The sequence below is a fragment of the Haemorhous mexicanus genome, chromosome 3 (genome assembly GCF_027477595.1).
Source record: "Haemorhous mexicanus isolate bHaeMex1 chromosome 3, bHaeMex1.pri, whole genome shotgun sequence".
Classification (NCBI taxonomy): domain Eukaryota; kingdom Metazoa; phylum Chordata; class Aves; order Passeriformes; family Fringillidae; genus Haemorhous; species Haemorhous mexicanus.
The window spans coordinates 27,905,647-27,932,190 of record NC_082343.1 but is presented as its reverse complement, the minus strand read 5'-3'; the positions used below and the strand labels follow the sequence as shown (position 1 = coordinate 27,932,190).

Below are 26,544 nucleotides of genomic sequence, written 5' to 3'. Positions count from 1 at the left end.
CATGCTTTTGGATTTAGACCAGCTTTTAGGAAGAAAGCAAGTGGAAAGCAAGGTACCTAAATGATAAATGAAGCTTTCATTCATAGAACCAACAGAATAGAATCATAGAATAAGCTGAGTCTGAAGGAACAGCTATATTGTCCACTTCAGCAGGAGGCATCAGCCTGAGATGCTACTGTGCCTCCACAAAACTGAATGTCGGGTAACCCTGTCCAGACAGGGCTACAGGTGGTAACCACATTGTGTAAGTATTTTGTGTGGTCGAATTAACCTGGCTTACAATTGTTCAAGTCTCCTGTTCTGTGTAGATGCAGTCTTAAGTTTCCTTCAGACATCCAGTTGATGAGATTGCAGCCAGAGCAGAGCTTTCTGTTTGTGGTTTCTGATGCATCAAATACACTTCTTGACACATAGTACACAGGGAGGGGATGACTGTGCTACAGTATTTGCATTAATCTGCTGAGTATTGTGCTTGAAAGACTTGAGATCATCAGTGGAAAATTCTGTCAATTCTGTCAATACTGTGTAATGTTCCTTTGTCAGTGTAAACAAGCTGGATTTCTCAATGTTTCTAAGAAATTTTTGAAGAAAATTCCATTCCTAATGATTAACATTCTGTATGTGGTTAAAGGTGTGTCCCTCTAATTTCATTTTGAGCTTTCATCAACTTTGGACTATTATTTTAACTTTTACTTGAGCATGAGAATAATGGAAAGATTTTTTTCTTTTTTTCCCCCTGAGATTTTATGACTCTTGCTGGGTTTGCTGGTGGTGTTTTTCTAGAATCAGTTCATGCCATTCCACAAAGAGGTCACTGCTGCTGCTGACTTAAAGCAATGGCATCAGATAGATAGAGCCTAGTGGGTGACATTTCCTTCACTAGTGCCGTGAGTAACTCCCCACGAGAGCCCTTCTCTCTCTTTCTATGATTAGCATACTCCACATACAGAAAGTTTTACTCACATGTACATACAGAAAATGTGCTGCAAACCCACAGCTTCCTGAAGGAGCCTGACTAACCACTGTTGCAGGTAAGTTTGTGGCCAGGTCCAAGTTGCCCTCAGAACAAGTCATGCAGCCTGTTCCCAGCTGCTTTTTATTTCAAGAAGAGCTCAGAGAAAAGAAACAAGCTTTGTGGATCAGTTCAACTGCTTGAGGAAGGCAAGCTTCTCCCAGCTACTTTCCTTCTGGGTAGCAGACGTGAGCCCTTCATGTGCAAGGCAAGGTGTTTCAGTACTATTGGAAGGGCTGAGAGGGGGCTGTTCTTACAGGAACAATGTATCTGTTCTGAACCCTCCTCCCACACTGTTTCCTGAAGAGGGCAGCTGGGGGCAGGCCATAAGACATGGCAAACTGAATTGGCATTACGGAAATAGCCAACAGATCATAAATTGCATGTCCCTGGCTTACTAGTTAGGCATGTACAGAACTGGATTGCTGTATGAAGTTTTCTTGACTTGAGTGGATTCCTTCCAAAGAACTAAGAGAAGGGATCCTTTTTCAGACAATGCCTTTGGTCTAAGAAATTAACAGTTTTAAAGTTGTATAAACCAGATTTTCTATAGGAATGTGTATCCTTGTAATGAGTAGCACATGCAATGGTGACTGTTCAATGGTAATAAAAGTTTTTTGTAAATTTTCTCTTAGACACATTGCAGGACTGAATACTAACAGGGCTAAAAATATAATTGAATGGCGAGAGAAGAATGGACCATTTATCAACCGAGAACAGCTCAAAGAAGTTAAAGGTTTGGGTCCCAAAACCTTTCAACAATGTGCTGGCTTCATCAGATTCAATCAAGAATATATAAAGACTTTTTGCAGGTAATAGAGATTTTAACTGTTCTGAATAAATTGTCTAAAATAGAATGAAAAGACTTCCCCCTTTTCTACTTTGTATTCATGCTTGAGACTCAAGGAATCCTAGACCATTAGGTGCTCTGTGCTGTGAAAGACAACAAATTAACTTGTTGAAGTCCATGGTCGAAGATAGTTTTTCTCCTGAATAGTCATGGCTTGTTAGCGTAGTCCTCTAAGTCTGGGTTTTGATAAATATATAAGTTTAAGTAAAAATTTTGCCACTGAATTGGTAAAAAAATTTGTTATGCAGCAGTGTTGTGATCTGAGATATTAAAACTTTAGTCTTGTTTTTCAGGCATAATACAGAGATCTGTAAATTAACTAATTTAATACGGTAAAGATTTTTCTGCAGAACTTAATGGTAGTAAACTAGTGCAGATTTTTGGAGTTTCAATTTCATTACCTGGAGAGAGGAAGTTGAGTATCTGCCTAGATTAACTGTGTCTATATTATACTCCTGTGCCTAGCAAGTGTGATGTGACTGTCTTCTATCTGAAATATGTGAGGCTTTTCCCCAAGTCCAGTTTGTCAACCATGCATCATCCTCTTCACTGTCATCTCATTCCCTGATTCTGTACCAAGTCTTCTACTCTTTCAGCCATTCATAGCGCTCCTCTTGACCTTTCTACAACTGGAAATGCCCTTTCTAGCACAATGTCTCTTCTCCTGTCTTTTCTCATTTCTCTTTCCAAAATAAAGAACTAAGAAAGGGCATGGCAGTAGCTCCATCCCCACACTTTTGCCATTGGCTCTTCTCAAAAAAAATATTTTCCTGGGAAGCACACTCTGTGTTTTAGCCAGGGCAGTGCTCAGAAGCAACGCTGTATTCCCAGTTGCTGCTGGCCGAACAGCACACGCGTAACTTCCAGGCAGGACGTGGGCACATGGGGACTGGCTTTCTGCCCAGGTGGAAGGTGTACAGCTTGGTTGCCCATCTGGCAGGGAGGCATAGGCTGCAGGCCAAATGGTGCTCGCTGTAAGCACCAGAAGACCAAAGAAATTGCTTCCAAAGCTCTCTATGATTGATAGGTCTTACCTTGTACAGATCTGTTCTAGTTTCTCTAGGTTATGCTGAAATACAACCAACAAAAAAAAAGTTGATGGCTTCCCACCACCTCCCAAATGTTCACTGGTGAAATGTGAACATTGTTTTGGGGGTTTTTTAACCTTCCTGGAACACAATTCTGAAGTTAGTCAGATTCTGTAAAACTTGGGAACACTATATGACCTGAGAAATGGGTTTTAAGGCCAAAGTAAAGCTCTAACACCACTGTCTCCACAGCACTTCTTGTGGGTCCAGCTGACATAACCAGAGGCTTTTGAAATTAACTTGGAGGTTTCATTTTTATCCTTTCTAGTCACTGTGTGAAATAATTTTTGTGCTTTTTATGTGAAATTTAACAAATAGTGGTTATTTTAAAAATTGATATGGAAAGAGGAAAATATATTTGCATTTCTGCCAGCAGTTGATGAGGGGAGCCCAAAATGCTACTGCTAGTTTCAGGTCCTTCAATGCATTCTCTTTTGTCCTCCAGTGCATTCTCTTTTGTCCTCCAAAAGCATGAACCACTTGTGATTTAGGAAAAAAAAACCCAAAGAGACATGAAAGGAGCATTTGCAGTAGGTGTAATTTTGATGCCTTTAAAATTTTTTTGTTTGAGGACTTCAGAGAAAAATATATGTTGCTTTTGTTTGTGGACACTGGACCAGGATCATCTTCATTGAAAATGACATGTCCATTTTTGATTTCTGGTAGCAATAAGAAAAATGAACTTGGAAGTCGTGCACTTTTGACTAAAGCGGGTGCACTGGGTAAAAAGAAGAGTAAACTAACATCATGTGCCTCACAGCAGCCCAATCCTTTGGACCAAACTTGCATTCATCCAGAGTCTTACAACATTGCAATGAGGTAAGTGATGGGAAAGCTTTTGAACCATTGACACCATCAATTTTTAAATGAAAGTACTGATTTTTCTGACAACAGCCTGCTCAGTCTTTTGAGACAGGGGTATTTATATTGCTTTGAAGCTTTTACCCCTGTCTTCAAGAAGAAGATATGCTTCAGATATATGTGAGCATGTGTCATTACTATGGGCCTTTAAAATTAAATGTTGATATTGCAAGATCTAATGAAGATGTATATACAAGTTCCCAAATACACTAATAGTATGATTGTTTAGCTCCTAAGTGGCTAAAAGAGGAGAATGGTTTTTGTGTATGTCAGAAAAAAGTAATTAGGAATCCATGTGTGCCTCTGAAATACTGCTGTAAGCTGTGATCTTTTCTATCAGCAGTCCTGGTTGAAATTGGACTCTGCTTTTCAGAAAACATCTCCTACCATAAATGGGCACATATTTATTTTTCAGCCGAATTTTACTGAACAAGTTATTTTTTTAAAAAGTACTGAACTAATTTCACCACTAGCCAGTTGCTTTGAGGTTCTTATGATCTCTGTTAAGAATTATGCCTGGACAAACAAACTTGTGCTTCCTGTTTTATAAACAAAACCATCTTTAAACCTCAAGGAGAGATGCAGAATTTCTGACTTCACAAAGCTTGACTTTACCTAAAAAGTCATAGAGGACATTGCATTTTTAGGACACCTTCCCTTTAGCGTGTACTCTGTTCTCTCTTCCTATCCATAGGTCTCCATGTTTTCCATCTGCTAGGCATGCAGTGAACTTTTGTTTCCATCCTCTCCCTGCCACAGTTGATTCTTCTTTGTGCCTGATTCTAGGACCCACTGTTCAATTTCCTGGTAGAGTCTATTGCAGTTGTGCAGTGTGTAGATAACTTTGGTTTCTCCTTTTCCATGACCATTTCCCTTTTTTCCTTACGCATCAACATTTGTTGCAAAGTCCCTGCCCTGTGTAGAAACAACAGACATGGTCCTCATCTTAAAGATATCTTGTTTGGTAGGTGGTTTTTAGGGTGGTCACCCCAACTGAAAATGATTCAATGTAAGTCAGTCAATGTGGAAAAACAAAAATGAATTGGTTATTCAAAAAAATTTTTGATTTTCAATATTGAATTTCATTCAATTTAAATTTAAAGTATTTTAGTTTTTATCTTTCCAGCCCTGGTACACTAATAGTGTCTTTAGTAAAGTGGTCACAATGCTACCTACCAGCCTTGCTTAAAGCCCGATGTGGACAGATTGCTTTAGAGAGCAGAGAAGTACATGCAGTTAATGGTGGAATACTACAGTAATTTCCCTACATACAATATTTTCACAAGGGTTGGTAAGAAAATAAAGAATTGTGACTTTGTTTCCAAAGCAGCACAGGTGGCTTTTATATATGAAGTGGTGAGTGGGATTATTACTGCATAGGGTAGAACAGATATTCACATACAGCTGAAATTGTATCATGCTGGTAGGTATCACAGATCATATACTTGTGGTTTGAAATTTGACTGGGCACCCATCACTAGCACTATTTAACAAATAATGGAATAAAAAAATTAATGAGCACGATTTTTACATCTCAGCCAAGACAGTGGTTTGAGTCCTAGGCTTGTGAATGCTTCAGCAAGGGGGCTGGCACCTATTGCACAGCCAGCACTGTTTAGAAGGTGTCTTGCTGAGTCTTAAAAATGTGCAAAGCTTCAGACTCAGATTTCGATTGCTTCTCAGCCAGTGCAGGAGTGTTACTGCTGAAGACCAGTATTAATCTATCTCATCATCTCTCTTTGGATAATGCAAGTATTTTACAGCAGATTTCCAGCAATGTCATTTTCTATTCTGTTTCTCACCAAACACTTTGTCATCCTAGACAGAATTTTCAGATGAAGTATTTAGGTTGACATCCATCTATGACATCCAAATGCATGTCATAGATATTGTACCATACAGAACTTTGCTGTGAGGTTTTTTTTTTTGGTTTTGGTTTTTTTTTCCTACGCAAAAGAATATAAGTTGATTACAAAGCAAATATGAAACAACAATTACAATATCTGCTAATGAAACACCAAAACTAATAAGCATAGCATCTCTCTCTGTACTAATTCTATCAGTCTTTTCTTCATCTTTTTGGCTTTCTCTGTTGTCTTTTTACATTTTAGTACCTCTACACATAGTATGATAGGGGTAAAAAAAATCTCCAAGTGCTTTCTGTGGATGTACTTTATGGACAACAGTATTTGTATTTTTCTCTTGTTTCCTTGAAAGTGTATTAAATATGAAGGTGATAACTTTCATGATATAGCTTGTATGACTGTGCAGCAACTTGATATCACAAAATGATGTGGTGAAAGGGCCAAGTATCTATAATGATTTTTAATGGCAAATAGCTGTTTTGAGAAAAGAAAATACAGCTCTGCAGCAAACTGACAAAAGCCAAGATGTGTAGTAATAAAAATTGACACTGGTGACATAAGGGCTAAATATAAACCAGACATCCTCCCCTCAAGCAACTAATGCTATAATTTAGCAATGATTAAATATTTAAAATGACTTTTCAGAAAAATCATATGGGCTGCTAAGTTTCTCAGAACTTAGGAAAACAGCTTTCCAAACCTTTTTTCCTCCCTGAGTATGAATTAGGAAGAAATTTACTAGGCATTCAGACTGCCTGGAGGATTCAGTCCAAAGCTTATCAGGGCAGTTGCGAATTTTGCTGACAGGCAGTGGATGGGACTGGGCTTGTAATTCCCTTTTGCTGAGCCCATGTTCATGAGAAAGCTTTTGAGGGCCTGAAGATCACATCATGTTCGTGGTGTTGGTTGGAGGTGTCTTATGGAAATTGGCCAATATCTGAAAGTCTTTCTAGAATGCTAGAATTAAACTAGTTTAAAACCTAATTGATAATTCTTATAACTTAAAATAAAATGCATGAGAAAAATTGAAATTGTTAGATATAGGTTAGAATTAGTATTTAATAAAAAAGTTTTTTAAATAATACATCCTAAAGAGTTCTGTGGCTCTAGTGCTCTCAGAGTATTTATTCTTTTTCTATGCTTACACTGAACTGTCAGGGAGTGTGTCAAGTCCACAGGTGGATCTGTGCTGCTAAAGGGCAGAGTTGTCTTGAATATGAACAGATTTGATCAAAAATCCAGTATTGCATACCCCTTACTATGAAAATTAAAATGTATTGAATAGCTGCTACGTAAGTTAATCATAAAGGCTTCCTCATGCAATGCCTACCACATCTTGCTATAGAAAGTAGTTTCTGAAAGTTTTATTGGATTAAAAGTTTTCATGGAAAATTGCATTTATTTTTAAATTAAATAAGACGGTGATTTTTATCCACCGCTTATAGCCAAATTACCCAAAGGCAGCAGTCTACATTGTAGATTTATGACATGCAAAATTATCAGGTTTTAAAACAATGTTTTTGAGGGATAGAAATTTACCAAAATTTGAAACCACTAATTTTCTTTTTCAGGACTATTTTGTAGCTTGAAAAGCCAATCCATTAAAGAAAAATATGGTTAAAAGAATTACTCCCAAGTGGTGACTTTGGTTGCCAAACTTCAGGCTGGAGCCAATTTTTAGGGCTGATTTAGAAAAATAGGGTTTTTATAATGGAAACACTGATGTAATCTTTACTACAGTGGCACAAATGGTGCTGGTATGATTGATTTATGACATTTAAGCGTCTTAACTTAAAATCTGTACAATTTCTGTAAAATAATTGGAAAATATCCTACCAGTGATTTAACACACTCTGCAGAAGACCAAAGCATTTTTGTTCATGGTTTCCACACTGTCAAATCTTGGCTTTGCCGTGTGCGGTGATCAAGCTTAGGAATACCTCTAAATATTATGAATCAGAATTTCCAAAAAACTAAATAAAAATCTCAGAACTTTATAGGCAGCCCATTTTCCTGCAAAGCAGAACCATGTTTTAAGTTTTTAAAAAGTCTGTATGTGAAAACCAGTTTATAGTGGCAGAATCTTCTACATACAATTAATACAATATGTAGAGCATATCCAATTTCTTGGTATATGTTGTTAAAGAATTGGTAGGAAAACCAAGGAAACATTTAGGAAGTCCCCAGAAGTTACAACCAGGTTATGCTTATAAACCAAAATGTTGGAAAGAAAATGCAGTGTTTTTTCTTTGTTCTATCAGTCTGCTGGGTACAGTTGGTTTCATGTGACTGAATTTTAACATTTGCTGACTTTTTTATTTAAATCTCATTAAAATGCTTTTTGCACAAGGTTGGCACTCAGAATGTCTATTTGCTGCTCACAGATTGCAGCATCTGGCAGACAGGTTGTATTTTAGCCTGACCTAGAAATACAAATTTTTTTGCCAATGTAAAAGATCTAAAGCTGTGGCTTGGAATAAGAGAGGTGAGGATCTTCCTTGGCTAATTCCCCAGGTTAGGACCTTGCCTGGTAGAGGCCATTCCTGCTTACTGTGATTGGTTGTGCCTTAAGAGAAGTTTTTGACACACTGGGCAGAGTCACTTGGAGTGAAGATTCATGTCTTGCCATTCTTTGTGTATTGATAATGGTGCTTGATATCTTCAGCAGGAATACAAAGTCCCAAGGGAATTCAGCAAGCACTCATTCATGGGTTTTTTCTTCACTGAAACAAAACACTTCCATTTGGTGCTCATTTCAGCAAGATGTTTGTGTTGATAACAGTTTATATTCCATTATAGGCCAATCAGTCATATTTCAAATATCCCTACTGTTTCCTGTACTCCACATGGGTGGATGCAACATCTGACCCATAGTATCTCATTTGCTGTGCTGGTAAGCTGCATTTGCCGGCTTTGAAGGCAAGTACTGGCACATAAGAAAATGCAGAAGAAAAGCTGTTGATGAGGCCCCTAAAAGAAAGAGATTCTCCTCTTCTGCCCTTCATGCAACTGGAATCTTGTCCTTTGATAGCATTTCCAGCTCGCTGGTAGGCTGGCTTGCCTCTTTCCAGACCCCCTAGTTGTCCTGGAACAACTGAGGCAATGCTTAAGGGGAGTAGAAATCGGGGAGGGAATTATTACTTAGTATGGTATTTGAGCAATGAAAACTAGTTATAGTGTTTTATTTAATAATGCAGTATACATGTGAATATTTTTTTACAGAGGATAGGAGTTGTTGCTGTGGTAGGAGGCCTTTCCTTACAAAGACATCAGAAATATCTTTTGTCCACTTCAATGAGATTGTACTTGCATGTACACACGCGTGTGGGTGTTCACATTAAATAATGAGCAGACTAATACTTTAAAAAGTCTTGCATTTGGGGGCTTTTTAAAAGAAACTTTAAAGAGTTAAACTCAGTCAATTAATGAAACTTTATGACTATTTCCAATAGCCAATGTACAGCCCTAATTACGAGAACACTTGCAGAATTGTGGCCATTAAGTGTTATAAATAACTGTTCATATTAATCACTTTAAAAGGCCAATTCATTCACAGCTTTTACTACTAACTTAGCTGGATTTTTAGAGGCCATATTTTTGTAAGTTATCTTGTCAGTAAACAGAAGACCAGAAAAAGCTTTCACTGCCAGTTGCCATCCAATAAAGATGTTTTAAAACTTTAATGTGTTGTAAAATACAGTTAACAGGAATGATTAGAATAACTTGGAATAATGGAGAAATATGCTCCATTTACGCTGTAAATACTAGCCCCATAAATCAAATGGTATTTTTAATTTGTTGAAATTTTTTGGACTTACATAACTTCCCACTAGTTGCATTTAGAAAAAAATATTGGGCAAAACCCTCACAAGACCTTTTTAATGGAATTTTCTCCTTTAAGTGTAGTATACTAGTTCTTTGTGGATAACTAATCATGTTTCACTATTTTGTATCTCGGGTTGCACTCCAGTTACATGATATATCAGTAGTCATGAGAACAGCCAACAGCAGCGTGACTAATGGTATGGGGGTAAAGTGGCTATGCTGCAGTGGAATTGTGTCTGAATTTCTTTTCCCATTTAGAAACTCATTGTTTCTTAAAATTTGTACGTTGAAAATGTCACAGACTGAGTGCTTTCTGCATGCAGTCAAATAATCTACATTATTAATAATTTATGCATTTTAAGAAAAACGTACTGGTTAGACAGCTTTGTCTGGCTGAACCACATAAGCAGTTTTAGATACATTTGAATCTTTAGCTCTCTGTGTTCAGCAATGAATTACAGAAAGTAATGCACTAATACTGTTTGATGCATAGTCTTCATCGGTAATCAAAAATTGAGGATCCGTATCACTGGTGGGAACAAGAGCAGTCAACATCTGCTTTATACAAATACTGCTTTTGCACTTCAAAACATTACTAAAACATAAATGTCTGCATAATTTAAGTTTGTTACTGTCATAAATGTACATTTTACCTAACAAAGTGCATGCTAATGCAGAGTTGTTTTGTTTTCAGAGTGATTATGCTGCTTTGCCATTAATTCATGTGTGTACTGTGACAAGATGTAATGGTGTATCATGTTGCTTTAATGTAATGAATCCAGTACTCCCAGCTCTTAAGTCGTGTTGCTGGAAATGATTACATAAAACAGAAATGACTGTGACTAAAGCCCTTGCAAAGCTTTAGAACTCTTGCACATTATAAGAAGCTTTTCAAGGGGTGGTTAGAGTAACTTCTTAAAAATTTACTTTAGGCTTCCCTTGGTAAAATTTTTACTCTTTTCTGACTATTTCTTGCATTCCAGTGAAATTTACATTATCTTTTAAGCATTGCAAAGGTTGTGCTATAATTTTGTGCAGATGTGTATGTTAAGTGAACATGATGTGCTTATTTGTTACATTTATGCTACTTTCTTTCTTTATCTGGATAAGATGGATGAAATTATGTATTAAATAAAAACATCAGTCATTTATCCATGACCATTCTCTGCAGGTCCTGTAAGACTGCAAAGGTTGCTTTTAAAATGAAGGTGATTGCAAAGGTTTCTGAGTATTCTCTAAATCTCAAAACCATAAAACTCAAAATTTTAAACTGTTTAAATTTCACCTTGTTCTTTCTAAGACACTGGCAACTTTTTATCTGAGTTGACATACCTTGAGCAGGAAGTTCACCATTCATTCACATACTCAGCATTTGAAGAAGCAAGGATAATATATCTTAGAAGAATGACCTCACTTCAGAAAAAAGTCTCATCTTCCCCATTTCTGTTAACTTGTCTTTAGGTTTTGTCTTTCTAGTAGATAAACATAGCACTTGAGCTACTGCAATGTATTATTTATTTCACATATGTAGCCAGGCAAATACTTTAAGGATCTTCATTTTTGCGCAGATCATTCATGTTCTTATGTTGTGCAGCTGGAGCTGTTGTTTACAAATTGCATGAGTGAGATATTTAAAGGATTGTAGTGAGATCGTTTAACATTAAGATCAAAATATTTAAATTAAGGGGAACCTCTTTTTTCCCCCCATAGCTGTATCTGAATGTTACTACCAACTACATCTGTCTTTTTTTTTCCTGGCTTTGAAATATGTCTTGGAGGAAGCTGTTGGGTTGCTTTTTTAATAAGGAGAAAATTAACTTTTTTCTTAGCAATGACATTTTAAAATAGAAATTATCAATGTAATGCACCATTGTTCAGTCAGAGAGTTGTGCTTTTTTTTTATTGATTTTTTTTTTTTTTTTAGTCCAAGTGCCCTCAGGCTATGTTCATTTTAGTAAAAATGTTACATTAAATATGTAATCAGATTCAACAGTATTTTTAAAATGAACTGCATCTGCAATCACTAAGAAGTTACTTCAGTTTGGAAATACTTTAATACATGGGTTTCACCAAAGCCTGTTCAGAAATGGTGAGAATTTCCAAAATACAAATAATGCTGTTTCTTATAAAGAGTATTTGTTCTCTGCACATGCGCGTGCTGGGCTTTGTTACAGTGCTCTGTTTTGCCTGTGATATATAACCCATAATTCTGAAATATTCTTAACAGAATGCCTGATTTTTAGAACATTAAAATTCTATAGAAATTGGTGGGACTTCTCATGTACTTAGACTTGGGCACATGTATAAGCATCATCTTCAGGTGGAGCCAAAATTTTCCTGTGAGTAGTAACCGCAATAATAAGTTATTTATGCAATTTTAATTGATAACATAGTACCCAAACCTACCACCCTTGCCTAGATGAGGAATCCTTTTTAATTTCAGATAAATGCTTTGGGATGTCCAGAGGGAGGCGAGGAAGGAGCAGAGGGCAAAACACCTTTAGTGAATTGTGCTTGAGGGCTCAGGCACTTGAATTGTGTCCTGTTTGGTTTTCTTTCCAGCCATGTGCATATAACACCGTTCATTCTGATTGCATTATCCACACATGGGACATCTTTGTATGTAACAGGGCTTTTTTTAATGCACACTGGTGGCTGTTTTGTGTGGTTGCCCTTCTCAGTGGTGAAACCCACCCCGTGATCAATTTACGAAGTCAATGTGCTTCTGCGAAGTCTTAGTGGTGAGAAAATGTTACTTGGACATACTCAAGCTGAGTTTCCATTTGAAGTGAAATAAAGCCAAGTACGTGAATGTCAGCAAACTTGTTTATAGGGGTGGGTGGTAAAGCATACATTATTTAGAAGGTTGAGTCATGAGGCTGCTCGGGTTTGTCATGTTACATCTGGCACGTCAGTCAAAGCTGGGACAGCTGCTGCCTGTCACTAGTGCTCTGGTGGGGCATTGTCTGGTGTTAGCACCAACAGCCCCCAAAGGTCTGGGGAAGAACAATTCACCTGGACCTGGGCTCATTTTCAGCATTATCATTGCAACCACTTTTGGGGCTCCTTTGCAAAAGAGGGTGGTTTCGTTTCACAGAACATCTGGTTTTTTTCATATCTGTTATTAGAAAAAATATTTGAATAGTAGTGGTGAGGTTCATTAGTTTACAGAAAAAAAAAAATTGCACTTGATTATAGAACATTTTGCATTTGTTTTGCTGTACGCTTTGCTTCCAAACCACCTTAAACTACTTTAAAAAGTGATGCCAAAAGTCGATATGCAGTCAAAGCAAAATTCTGTAAATATGGAGAACAGCACCATCCACGGTGTCATTATTAATTTTCATCATGCATTGCCACATGAAAGATGTGTTTGCACTAAAAGAATTAGTGAAAATTATATTTATCACTACCAAGTCCAAATCTCTGTGCTTGAGCTACCAGTACGCTTAAGTCGCTATGCTTGTACTTGAATTCATTAAAGTGGAAGTTGTAACAGATGTCCTCCTTTAGCAAAATTAGTGGACATTTTTAAGTGAAGCTTTGCCCTTATGCTCAAAGATGAATTTTGTGATTTACTGAAAGTCAGATATTCCTTTAATTATGTCTCTTCCATTTATATTTTGTCAAAAATAAATTCAGTTTTGTGTATCAATCCGTATAACTTCCTATTGCTCACCACCTGAAATAATCACAGTTGGTTCCTTGGGTTAAAAAGAGGAAACAACAAAACAAAAAATACTCTGTCTCCTGACCTCAGATTTTTGATAAAAATACATCCCCTGCATGTATTTTGGCAGGGGAAAGGAGGTTGAATACCCAGGGCTTTTGCTTTCTTATAGGGCTAGGACTTCTTCCAACAAGTTCAGGACATGAACCTGCTGGTCAGCTCTTCTTTTGAGACTAGTGGTTTACGATAGTTGCGAAGAAGGATAAGGAGAGCAAAAAGGAATCTCTTTTAGGAATTTTGAAGGAATGTTTCATCAGACTCTGGAGGACAGGAACAATAATTCTACCTGCCTCCTGTGGTCAAGAACATGCATAAAAATATTGTACTTCCTGCCAATGATAAGGGGCATGATAAAGAAGAGTAGATTAGGCTCGTTCCTGATGAGATGCAGGTCATGGCAGGAAAAACTAATTCTTCTTAATCATGAAGTTCACAGACAAGAGAAGTGTTTAATGCAAAGTTTTTCTTAAGTTGGGTTAATGATTCTTAAATTAATATTTTGAGTATTCATTGTTGCTTTACTAAATTGCCATTCATTCTAATTTGAACACGAGTGACAATTACAATAACATTGTTATAGAACTCTCACTGATTTCTAGGGAACTTTCATGGTAAAAGATGTCTTTCGGTAATAAGGAAATTCAGTTTTATTGTGAGATGAAATAATTGGTCTGAGAAGATATTTTAATTGCATTATATTATTTTGCTCCTAGTTTTGCAGTCTCTTCCAGAAGATACATATATACAGATAGACTCTAAGTTTCCACTTATGTGTCAGATCAGTGATGAGTTGAGAGGACATGCACTTGAGAAACTGTTCATATAGTTATCAGAACTTTTGTTCATGCATCAATGAAAAAATAATAGAGCAAAAGTTCAGTTCCCGCTAAAGGGTGTTACAAATCAATCTGTCTTTGTTTGAACTTCCTAGGTTTTTATCTCTCATTGGAGGAAATGCAAGTGACATAGGAAAATCAGATATGCAGCAAAAAGTAAATGTAGTTATTCAAAAGGAAGGACTGGAAGGCACAGCCAAAAGGCTCAATACCACTGTGCACACACTGCAGCTGATCATTGATGGTCTTACTCAGCCTGAAGGCTACGACATTCGAACAGGTAAACCTCGGTTTGGAGGGTTGTAATCTCAGTTTGGTTGTTCTACATATCACTTTTAAAACAGCACATTTTCTTCTTCTAAAATCAGTAGTAGATTTTCACAGACGTGTAACTCCATTGCGTTTCTCAGTCAAAGTAAAGGATATATCATAGTCAGATGTTTCTTTTCAGTTTTGTAGGTAAGTGTGAATCCTGTCTTAAATCATGGCATTTTCAGCCATAGGAAGGGGAGTTGTATGGCTGTTAAAAAATGAAATAATTTCAATATGTTGACTCTCTACTGACTGAATCTGTGTTGGCTCTCCATCACAGAGGGAAGTGCTGAGACCACAGTAAAACAGTAGCAATAAGGTTCTGTGGAGCAGTAGTGTGAAGTTCTGCACTTTTATTGCCCTGGTTTCTGGGAGACCAGTGTAACTGAAGCACGTGGCTCATGACCTACTCTGGTTAAAACCTGCACTGGTACTGAACAGTTTGAGGTAGAGGAAAAGAAGGATGAAGTTAAACATCTGAGGATGCTGCTGTGTAATGGAAATGACAGCTGGATTCTCTTAGAACAGCAGGAGATAAAGGTAGACAGCAAAGATGAAGGCTTGTAATAACAAATAATAAACCTATACATAAAAACCAGCCAAACTAACATTTCTGTCCCCCTTTTTTAGTTCACTGGTGGTTTCTTCCATGCTTATTTTTTAAATATTCCACACTAGTGATCTTGAAAATGTGTATTTTCTATGTCTCAATTTGTTCTGGTGATCTCACATCTAAATTACAGTAGGATAGACTATTAACATAGGAAGACATAAAAGCAAAAGAGAGAATCTTCAATGGAAATATTCATGTTCTGCTGATCTAAGACATTCAATATTACTTTAGACAGACTGTGGTTGGAGAAGGCAGCCTAGCAGACTTATGTAGCTGTATGGATTTCTCCATCATGAGTTCTTCCCATGGGCCCCTTACAGTTCTTCATGAACTGCTCCAGCATAGGTCCCTTCCCTGGAATGAAAGTCCCTTAGAAACAGACTTTCATTGCTCCCTAATGAGGTCACAAGTTCTGCCAGAAAACCTGCTCTAGTGTGGGCTTGCCACAGGATCGTGGCCTTCTTTCAGGCATCCATCTGTTCTGGTGAAAAGCACTCCATGAGCTGCAGGGGAATCTCAGTTCTGGCATCTGGAGCTCTTCCTCCTCCTTCCCTTGTTGTCTGCAGAGCTGTTTCTGTCACATATGCTCACTTCTCCCTCCTGGGCTGCAATTGCTGTTGCACAGGGAGTTTTTTTTTTATTTTAAAAATATTTTATCCCAGAGGCACTTTCTACCATTGTTAATGGGCTTGACCTTGGACAGGAGTGGATCTATTGGACACAGGCAAAGCTGGAGAAGCCACCACTCAAAGCAGCCCACACACACACCCCTACCAAAACATTGCCATGCAAAGCCAATGCAGATCCAGAGACTGATTAAATTCCAGTGCATTTTGGCTATAAACTTGTTCTGGCTGAATTTTATTTCTCAAAAGCAAGCAGAGAAAAATTATTACAGTTCTGGTTTGGTGATGTTCCTTGTGGAAAATCTCAGTCCTTATTATATCTTGGAATGGTCAAACGATGATAGGAAAAGATTGAAAGAGAAGTTGTTGAGATGACTCAGAAGGGTTTTCTGCAGAAGCAGAAAATGGTAGGGAAATAAAAGAGTTTAAAAAAAATCTATCTGTGCCCTTAAATACAGAATGTGAACATTAATATCCCGGTATAATCCCTGCTTATGGTCATGCCTGGGTGATTTTCAAGTTGTGGTGCAAAGCAGCACTGTGATGAAGTTGATGTGATGGTTCAGAAGAGCAACAAGCCTAAGAACAATGCCTTGCTGATTTTTCTTTGAGTATGTGATCAAACTAAGTTTCTACACATTCATCTTCCTGTGAATGTGTAGAAATTTCCATAGGAATAGAATTTCATGTATAATTAATGTAGCTCGAGTCACCTCAAGTGTTTTTTTGCTAGGTCTGAGAAAATCTGAAGAGTCTTTCAGTCACTGCCTACTATACAACATGCTTCTGATCCCCTAAGATTGTTTCATTACACAAAATTCAGTATACTTACCCAATAATCTTAGTCTTTTCAAGTGATTCACAAAATATAAGAAACAAGTTATCACAGATGGGTCTTTATATTAAAATATACAGAAAGCAGTATTTGGGACCTAAGATCTACCTTGGGATGACTTATTAATTAGAAACAATCATCTGGAAACAACTCTTAGAAACCCTTTTTCTCCAGAGTCTTATTTGTGTTTCTTGTTTCCTGTAACAGATTTTGATAAACCTGACTTCAAGAGAAGCATAGTCTGCTTTGAAGACTTAAGCGTTGGTGCTGTTTTGACTGGAAAAGTTGAAAATGCAACACCATTTGGAGTTTTTGTTGATATTGGTGTGGGAAAAGCAGGTTTGATTCCAGTGCGAAACATAACAGAAGCAAAACTCTCTAAAGTGAAGAAGAGAAGAAGCCTGGGCCTAGGTCCTGGAGAAAGAGTGGAAGTTAAAGTGCTTAATGTTGATATTCCTCGCCTGAGGATAACATTGGATCTTATTCGTGTTTTGTGAGAGGGGTTTCAGTAACTGAGCCTTGACTTTAAATGATAAGTAATGTCAGCAAGGTTGTGGAGAGTCAGGCATTTAATGAATGTTGAAAATGAACACATTTTGAAACCTTCAGCGCCTTGCTTTTTTTTTTTTATTATTTTTAATTTTAGTTTAACAGTTTTACCACACTTCTTGTATCCTTTCTGTTAATAATTGTTGGAACAGTTTTTTGGATTACCTCCAAGCAACCTTGTTATTTTGTCTGCAGAGCAAATGAAGCTCCAGTGGGCTGTCAGACAGATCTCTTATCTCTTGTCTGTGCAAGATTTGCTGTCTTAATCTTCAGTTAGTACTGCACGAGCAGACACATCTATAGCTCTCCTCCCAAAAACCAGCCATTCAGTTTGCTTGTTTGCTGGCTGACAGTCTAAAGGAGGGCTCCTAGTGGCAGGAAAAAATGATCTTTTGAAGTGGTAATGATGTTGCATCAAAAGTGGACTGAGGAAAAAGCATCCACTAAAACTATTGATGGTTTAGAAATAATTATCTTTAATTTATTTCATGTCTGTTTACTGTATTATTTTTGCTTGTTCAGTTATCATGGATTAACACAGTTGGATGTACCTTGCAGTTTAAGGAACTTTGCTCAAAGGTGTCAAAAGACGTTTGTGTTGTTCTATACTTCTGCAAAATAAAAACATTTTTGTCCATCTTTTCTTGGTGTACTGGTTCTACAAGTAGTTAACAGTCCTAGTTGTCTTTCATTCCAACACAAGTTTAATCACTAACACTTTGAATGCTCACTGTTTCTTGCTAGGAGTGCCCAGCACAGGAGGTTTGTTTCTTCTAACTAGAGACTTCTTGGTTTTGTGATATTTTGGTGATGTTTCAATGGACTTAACTCTTGAGACAAATTTTCAAAGGACAGGTATGCTGGAAGATTAGTTTCTAGCAACAGCAGATATATATATATATGTGTGTATATATATATATATATATATATATATGTATAGGGAATTTACAGTTGTATGTTACAGGGAGGTTTGGTGTGTAGGGCATTTATTCCTTTGCAGTCATCCAGTTTGCCTGTAAGTTGGCAGAAGCTCTGGTCTGCAACAGATGAGCCCAAATACACTATGGCAAGTGTCAAAGATCTTCAGTGATAAGATTTCTAACTACAAATGTCCAAGTAGCTGCTGGCACAGGATCGATGCATGAGTTAGGAAAAGGTTAGCATGGTTTGAGCTCCCAGCTCTGTGCTTTAGTTAGCAAAATGATGAGCCAGTTGTAGACAGTGTATTTTGGAGATTAAAGAATCATTTAGCAGATTTAAAAAAAGGAAGACAGATCTTATCAGCCTCAATGGATTTGTCCACTGAAGAAAAGACAACCATTTTCTGTTATGTTAAAGTCAGCACAGCTTGGAATCATGTTTTGCATTTGAAATTTTGCTGTAATATTTCTGCAAAGTAGATGTTGTTGTTATGAAATTAGAAACTGTAATATCATGTTATGTCTTGGAAAACAGAGATGGAAAACAAGTTGAAATTATTTTTTTTTTCTGCTGGTGATACATTCATTTACAGCACTATGTCCATCAATAGAATGATTTAAGTTGTGTTAAACTTTTATATATGATCTCTGTAGTATCTAAAAACTTAGCAAATTAACTGGATTTACTTGGCCTTCTCTAAAGAGGAGATAAACTTGATTTCCTGAAGCTCAATTTAGTGAATAATATAGAGTATTTTCTCTTTCTGTGGTATTTTGTTTGTTACTGAAATTTATTTTCTTAATCTGTAATATTGCGAAGACCATAGCATCTTCTGCATTTTTGTGTATGTCTCTTGGATATCATGAAATTCTCTAAATGCAAGACATCTTGAGACTGTTTCTCTCCTGTTAATTCACAGGAGGCATTTTACCTCAGAGGAACAACCCACAATTCATTGTACATACTCATAAACAGTTTGCTTTCTCCATAGAATAACTCAGCAGCTAATCCTGTGTCATCACAGGGACTGTCAGAGAACATCATGTCTATCTCTTCAAATTTTTTTAGCCACACCAAAATGGGAAGTTTATGACTTCATGCCATGTGTCTTACATGTCTGCAGTTCTGCAAATGTAATCCCATTATTTGTCAACTAGTGCAGTGCTTTAACTACTCCCCACAAAAATATTTTTCCACTGCAATTTCTTTTTTTCTTTGCCAGAACACAGCAGTTAAAACAGCCCAGTGAGAGTCTAACAAGGATGAATATTCGTTCACATGAACTTCTCAGGTTTTGTCAGATCTTTGGAGACTCAAAAATTATTTCTTCTTAGTATAATTCCCAGTTTTCATCTTGAATTCTTGTGGTGTTCAGATTTCTGACATCAAAACATCAAAACTGTTTTCTGTAATTCATCTCCCCCTTTAGTTTCTGAACAAAGGTGTGTTTTTTTTTTTTTTTTTCCCCTGGATGGATGCTTTTTCTCATTTGAAATGCTGTCCAATCTTTGGAACAAATTCAGTACTGCTTACTGGTGATGCCTTCAAAATTTTGAACAAACAAACAAACCCCTCCTTCCTCCTGGTCTTAGTTAATTGCTTCAAAGTACAGTTTCTCAGAAGAATTAAATGCAAGTCTTTAAGTCTCACTAAAATTTCTGCTTTTGCCTTAAGCTGTAGATTCCAAGGCATCTACGCATCTTGTAGTGTAGTTCCACCTCTCCCCAGAGAGAAAATCCAGCTCATTGATCTTGGATGACAGTCTGCCTTTTCAGTCCCACCCTCACTCAAATAGTCTGGTATTTTGCAATCACCTTCCCCTGATATGCAGGCACATAAGAAGAGCTTCTAAAGATTTCCTGTGCTTCAGATATTACACAAAGGAGGAAAATTCTTCTACTAAGCAAGATGGCACTTGTATGCCTGGCTGTAGTAATGCAAAACAAGAGTTTAAAAGAAGCCATTTGTTTTGGTTTTATTCCTGCCTCAGGCAGTTTTAGACAGCATATATCAATTTTCCAGAAACTTGTCAACCTCAGGAATGATTTAGTATGCTGTTAAACATAATAAAATCAATAGGAAAACAAATAGAATTTCCATGAGGAGCAGACGTTTGGAGAAGTTGGTCCATATGGCATATAGACATGCTGGAATTTGGGCTTTGTGGGGTACTTGTGTTAGAAAAACTGCATACCACAGGAAAGTAATGCATAATTCAGGAGAACAAATAATCTAACAGCTTTGTGGTAGTGTGTCTTGAACTTGGTGTCTGTATTTATTTAACAACAAATACACTTAGAAGCTCTATGCCTGGAAGCTAGAAACCAAACATGAATCATATTTGCCTAATTTCAGAGCTTTCTATAAGGAGCCTTACCCACTGTGAAGTGAGTGCTGAGTGAGTTCTCGGTACAGCCTGAAGAGCACCTTGCTTTTCTAGACTTCCTGAGGGTAATTCGTGTACCTACTTCACTCTGCTTAAGACTATCCAGCCACAAGACTATCAATCCTGTAAGACAGTGGAAGGAACAAACTGGTCTTGCCAGTCCATGTTTCTCTGTGTCTCCCTTTTGTTCAAGGTTTCAGAAAGAGCTGCGAGAGAGTTTGTGTGGCTCCGGGGCTATGTAAAGGTTGGACCAGTCAGTAATTCCATATTCCTTCCTGTTAGAGACCACCTTAAGGTTTGAGAGCACCTCTGTTTACTGGTCCCAAAGTTTCCTCACCTGCCTCATGGGCATGTAGAAACTGTAACTGTTTAGAAGTGTTTCATTTTGAGAAATCCCTTTGAATCCATACTCTATAAAGCTTCACAAGTAAATGATGTGTCTGTGTTTCTCACAGCAAACCTCAGTGACTAGTTTATAGAGAACTTCAATTGCCTGTTTCCACTCGAGTCTCTAAATGGTCCCTCTGGTGGATGTTGTAACTCTGTGCTGGCTGCAGGTACCTCCTGCCAGGAGGCTGTTGGAGATCGCTGCTTATTGACAAGTATTTCTAGGAGCTGACCATCTAGAATTCTGGTTGGGTATTTTATCAGATATAAGTCACTCATAACAGCAAGTGAGGACAATTTGTAGACCCCTGGAGATAAACAGCAAATCATAAGAAGTGTATGTATTGCACCACAGACTTTACTATGGCTTCTGCAAGCTGGAAGTAGCAAAATTCTTCAATCTGGGAGGAACCTGTACAAGAGTATTGCTTCTGTGTGAGCTTCCAGAATGGGGATTGCTGCTTTTATTCAAGTCTGTTGGGTTTCATGCTGTTTCTATAACTGTTAGGTCTCCTGTCAGCATGTTCTAGCTGCATCAAGAATCCTGAGAGATTCTCCATGCTTTGAAAGTGAGAAAGGACTGGTGGCCATGTCGAGATCAGGGTGAGTCATCCCACTGAGAATTTTAAATCTAACCAGAAGTTCAGGGTAAAGCACTCAAATCTCATCTCACATGCTTTCTGTCCCTGACTAGGAGTTGACACATGTTTGAAATTGATCACCTTGCCCCTTGTTTCACTAGTTAGAGCTTTTACCTTACTTGACTTCTATAATTGAAAAACACAAAGGCATATTCAACACAGCAGCCCAATTGTTATTATTAGAAATTTTTGTTTTGTCTCCCTCTCTTGTTCTCCAGAAGAAACAACAAAGAAAGAAGCATTTAATAAACTGAATGGCCTCTTTAGCTTTATTAAATCTAGTTGAGTTCAGGTTCTTAATTGTTGAGACATTGTCTTTAAGTGACAATCAGGAGACCAGCACCTCAGAAAAATTAATCAGAGTTTTATTTTTTCCTCGTCTTACAGATCCATTTATCCTGCTACACTTGTATGTTACTAAGTAAAAAGTGTTTTCAGTATACAATCAGCTAAGCTGGAGTTTTGCATTATCATATCTTAATGACATTCATATTTCTAGGAAAGACTGCCTTTATTTTTGGTCAAGCAGAGAATTTTTTGCATCTGACTCACAATGAGGTATGTGGAAATAATGTCATGAGAGGAACTGTTATGCTTGAGGGTCGTTTACAAAGACTGAATAGAAGTGAAATCTTAGGAAAGTACTTTCACCTCAGAATTAAATGTGTGGAATATTTTGGCAGAGAGTGGAAACTGCCACATACCAGAGGCTGTATGGCCCCATGATTGCTTTTTTGTGTGATGAGAAGAGGGAGGGGCAGGAAATGCAGGGATTTGGGGAAGAACATCCTGCAAGATGTAAATGGTCTTATGGGAATGAAGTTAAGATGATGAAATGCAAATGGCAGTAATGTAATCATAATGTAGTGGTTGTGGAACCTGAGCCTGGTTGTCTCTTGCTTCCTGTACCTCCCATGAAGGTAAAAAAATAAGCATAACTATTTGTTATAGCTAATGGAAATTGCATATCTAATATCAGTGCATATTGTAACTAAAGAGTAGTGTGGAACTAACTGGCTTTAAGAGGGAGAAACACAAAGTATGTGCTCGTAATTGATTTGCTTCTCATTTGCCAGTGTTGCTGTTTCTAGCTAGTTTATTAGGAGTAGATCAGTCCTTGCTCATCAGCACTTCTGGGCGAGAGAGTGCAGCTGTCTTGTGTGACATATGTATTGTCCATCGACATGCAACACGGGCAACCAACAGACTTTATCATTTATACCCAACAGGAAGAGTCCTTGAAAGACAGTTTTGTCATACCTTTCTTCAATCCCTTGAAATTACTGTGTGGCTTTATTTAGTGCATCGGGTGGGTAGATGCAGAGCCAGTTAAAAGCTGAAAATAGCAGAAAATCCATCTATTTGTATACTGGGTATAATTTTCTTTCAAGAGCACACAGTCTCAATGATTTAAGATCTGTACTGATGATTAACTTTTTATGTAAGCTTATGCTTGTTAGCCTCTTTGCTTGCCTGAAGTACAGTCTTTCCTGGTGTGCCCTATGTCTGAGACAGTTACTCAGTTAGAAATTTAAGCCTATTCTCAAAGTGTTGTCTCTTATGGACTGTCCAGTTTAGAATTGGTCCAAAGTAGCCCAGACATGTTAATCTTCAGTGTGTTTTATGAGGCCTTGTGTTTTCTGAGACACAAAATTAGTCATAATGTAAGAGCTGAAAGAAAAGAAGCATTGTCAAATGTTTGCTGTTGATGGAGTTTTAGTTTTTTGTGTCTGATGATACGTGGTCACTCTTCGTGGAAAAGAAGGAGGGTTGGCAAAGCTTATAAAGTGAATTTCAAATGTTGTGTCATTCATTAAACATATAAAAAGATTTTTGTGTCATTCAAAATAACAGGAAAGGAAAATGTCTGCCTTGGCAGTTGGAAGTCCTTGACAGTCTCTGGCACAGTTATTTCCAATGTTTCAGAGTACTAAGCTTCTCACTTGGATCAAGTTGCAGTAGTGTGTTTTTTTCAGAGCCGGTGTCACTTGTGTGACAATCTGGCCGTTTTTAGAGACCAGCAAAACAACAGTAAGAAAATGCCCGCCAATGGAAGTGGAGGTTCAGGTCATCTCCAAAAACAGGGTTGCCCATAGTTAAAACCTTCTGAAACAGTTTTCCAGTTGAGAGAGGAGTGGCTCCTCAAGTCTTCCCTCTTGTCTTTGTTGAACCAGAATATCACTGGTTTATTAAAATTTCTCTTTGCCAGTCTTTTTTTTTCTTGTCTTTTTTTCTTTCCTAATGCTGATCTGCACTGAGTTATTCACATCTGGGGAAACCAGGGTTCTGCAGAGCTTTGTTTTCAAATGTATGTACAATTTCACTATTTCAGCATATATTCTATGTCCTTTAAGTGTAACTTGTATCTGGGTTTGTAGTGAGAAATACTAGAACACTTCCCACATAATAGGGGTTACAGTTACAGTATTAACTGATTTAGTGGCTATTGTATCACAACCATGTGGGAAGGCATAGTGCTCCGCAGACTGTCTATTCAAGGAGAACTTTGTGATACTGTATGATTTTCAAATGTGGAAAAAGTTATTAAAGGATCAGAGGAGTGTCCATCCTCTGCATGGAACATGGCGTGGGCTCCACAGGGGAAGTGTTATGTGATCTCATCTGAGGAAGGCAATGGCTTAGTGCCTATCCATAGCATAACTAGAAGTCAAGGTTAAGGGTGAATTGTATTTTCTGTAGCCCCCTTGCAGCATGAAGGAAAGTCTTTTTTCAGAGATTTCTAATGTCTGCCCTTTCCTGCATTGTTCTTTAAACAAGAGACTAAAGACTGTGTAAGAGCAGAAGGTAGGACAGCAGTCCTGAGTCCATCCAGTTCCAGTAGGCTCCATCTGGTTCCATCGCAGGCATCTCAGTACAGGATCCCTTTTGTAAGACTATTGAGCCCCTTTTTAAAACCCATTTGGCAATATTACCCAACAGAAGCTAACAATTATAGCCTGTACATAAAGAAAGAAATGGGGGAAACCCCCAACCAACCATGGGCCCACTGGCAGTGAACTGGGATTTCAGTTGGACCCAAACAGGACTGTAACTGTTCAAACTGAATTTATACAAAGGTGATGAGTCTCTGTACAGGTGATGCTGTGTTTTGGGAGTGTCAGCTCCCTTGTCAAATCCACAGAAGCTAATGATATAGGCTGTAAAATTAGTGTTGATTACAGCATTAGTGTTGTTGGTCTGCATTTCAAACTGAAGCTTTGCTGGTCATAATAAAATGGAGGGAGACTTTGTTTTACAGGTAAGCAATTACAGCATTCCAGAAGCTCCTTTGTAGTTTTATGACTACAAAAACATACAAGTGTAGCTAAAAATTAACATCTAATGTATTCATTGCATAGCAAAAATATAAATAGGTGTGCCATCTTTGTTTCATTATTTTTTTTCTGTTTGTAAACCATGCTCATTGATGAATCTCTTCTGTGTATTTCTGGCTAAATGCTGGCAGGACAGACATAGAAATATCTAGGAATGGACATGCAAGAAACAAGCTAAAGAGAGGTTTAAAAATATGTATTTTTGTGATCTTAGAAATGGGATGGTTTTGGTTAGAAGAACTTCACCCTGCAGACCAGCGGGCCAAATAATATTTTTTCATGTTTCATTTGGTTGAGGGAAACATGTTCATAGTTTTCTACTGGTGCAGAAAACAGAGACAATTTTTAGGTTTTGTTTTACTTAGAAATATTTATGGAAATGACTTAGTTAAAAAATTATCTAAATGAAGGTGCACCTTAGCAACATGGACTTTAGATTCTCTGGATGATTTTGTAAATTTTTCTTTTATCCATGCAGTGGCTTTAGCACTTGCAAAATGCCAGTGTTGCATGCTTCCATACTGCTCTAATAGCATCCTAAGGGAACAAAGATTATCTCAGCAGCAAAAATTAAAAAAAAAAAAAAAAAAAAAAAAAAAGAGGGAGTGGGGGAAGGCAAGAGGCCCAAGTTTACTGTATAATTTAGGTGTGTGCAATGTTCTTGCTGTATCCTGCAGAAACACCTTTGGTATTATTTCATTCAAGCAGTACTTTGTGAAAATAATTCTTGAAGGAGCTTATAGCAATGAGCAAGTAGGATGTTATCAATGGCACAGAGAATGACTGTTCATCATGCCTGGTATATATTGCTTTGTCTAACAACTCGCCCCAGCAGACTTACAATTGTGATCTCTCTGAAGACCCTCCCAGCTGCAAGGCCTGATTGACAGAGTCTGTGGGCAGATGCACTTGCCAGACTCCAATAAAGATGGGGCCTTGGGAACATCTAAGGCAATTATTGACGGGCAGCAATCCACTAATCAGACAATTTCAAAATTAATCCCACAGTCCCTTACTGTATTAGCTTTCCTTCTTGTTTGTATTTATACAGCAAATTCATGACTTCAGTGAATACTCTCCCTTCCAGCCCAATTATGTATCTCTGAGGGTATTAAATTAAAAACAGAAGAAATATTGAAAGTGGCTTGCAATTAGTTTCTTAAAAAAAGTGGTGTGGCACTCACAGGCTGGGATTCTTAATATGTTGCTTGATAATCAAAGTAAACAGGATTTTTTTTCTCATATGAGGTAAGTATTCCTAATATGCCTTGTTATAAAGCAGCCTATATATAATGAGAGGGGGAGAAGTGATTTGATTTTGGAGTTTAATTATATCTTCACAAAATTCTTCTACAGTAACTGACAAATCCACAGTGTCTCCAAATAACATAAACAGATTTTGGGTTGTGCATTTTGATTTATCTTTCCCTTGTTTTATTTTGATCACTTTATAATACAAAATTGCATTGCATTTGATTGTCATCTGCCTTTTAAATGAAGACTGATCCAAACAGAACATTTCTTTCTTGGGGAATGTAGAACCATCTTCATGATGTAACTGTTCAAATGTGAGTCACTGCCTAGAGTCCTTAGTTGTGTACTGTGTATCTCATTCTTTTAAAATTTAGAAATCTGATCCCTGCAATGATTGAAGGATTGTTTCTGCAGATTTGAACCTGAATGTAGAATTTCCTATTTTTATTGTTGAAAATAGATGACCAAAGAGAGAGACATCACTTTAAAGGCATTATTTTGCATCTTTGAATTGCTGATTACTATTGGATTGAACAGTAAGAGCACTGTGCATTTCTGCTTTTCTGTTTCCCAAATGCAGCAGAAATTGTACAATACTGCTTTGTTTATTCGTGATCA

General features: G+C 37.4%; 1 protein-coding gene across 6 annotated transcripts in view; it reads left to right on the top strand.

The window, feature by feature from the left end:
• SRBD1 (S1 RNA binding domain 1) overlaps window positions 1-17,641 on the top strand; it is a 124,602-nt gene extending 106,961 nt beyond the window's left edge. For all 6 annotated transcript variants that reach the window (XM_059841201.1, XM_059841204.1, XM_059841199.1 and 3 more), the window contains 4 exons: window positions 1,648-1,824; window positions 3,617-3,769; window positions 14,163-14,347; window positions 16,661-17,641. In XM_059841201.1, coding sequence (XP_059697184.1) covers window positions 1,648-1,824; window positions 3,617-3,769; window positions 14,163-14,347; window positions 16,661-16,950 — 805 coding nt within the window. In that variant the 3' untranslated portion in view covers window positions 16,951-17,641. The remainder of the gene's footprint in view (window positions 1-1,647; window positions 1,825-3,616; window positions 3,770-14,162; window positions 14,348-16,660) is intronic.
• Window positions 17,642-26,544: the final 8,903 nt, after the last annotated feature.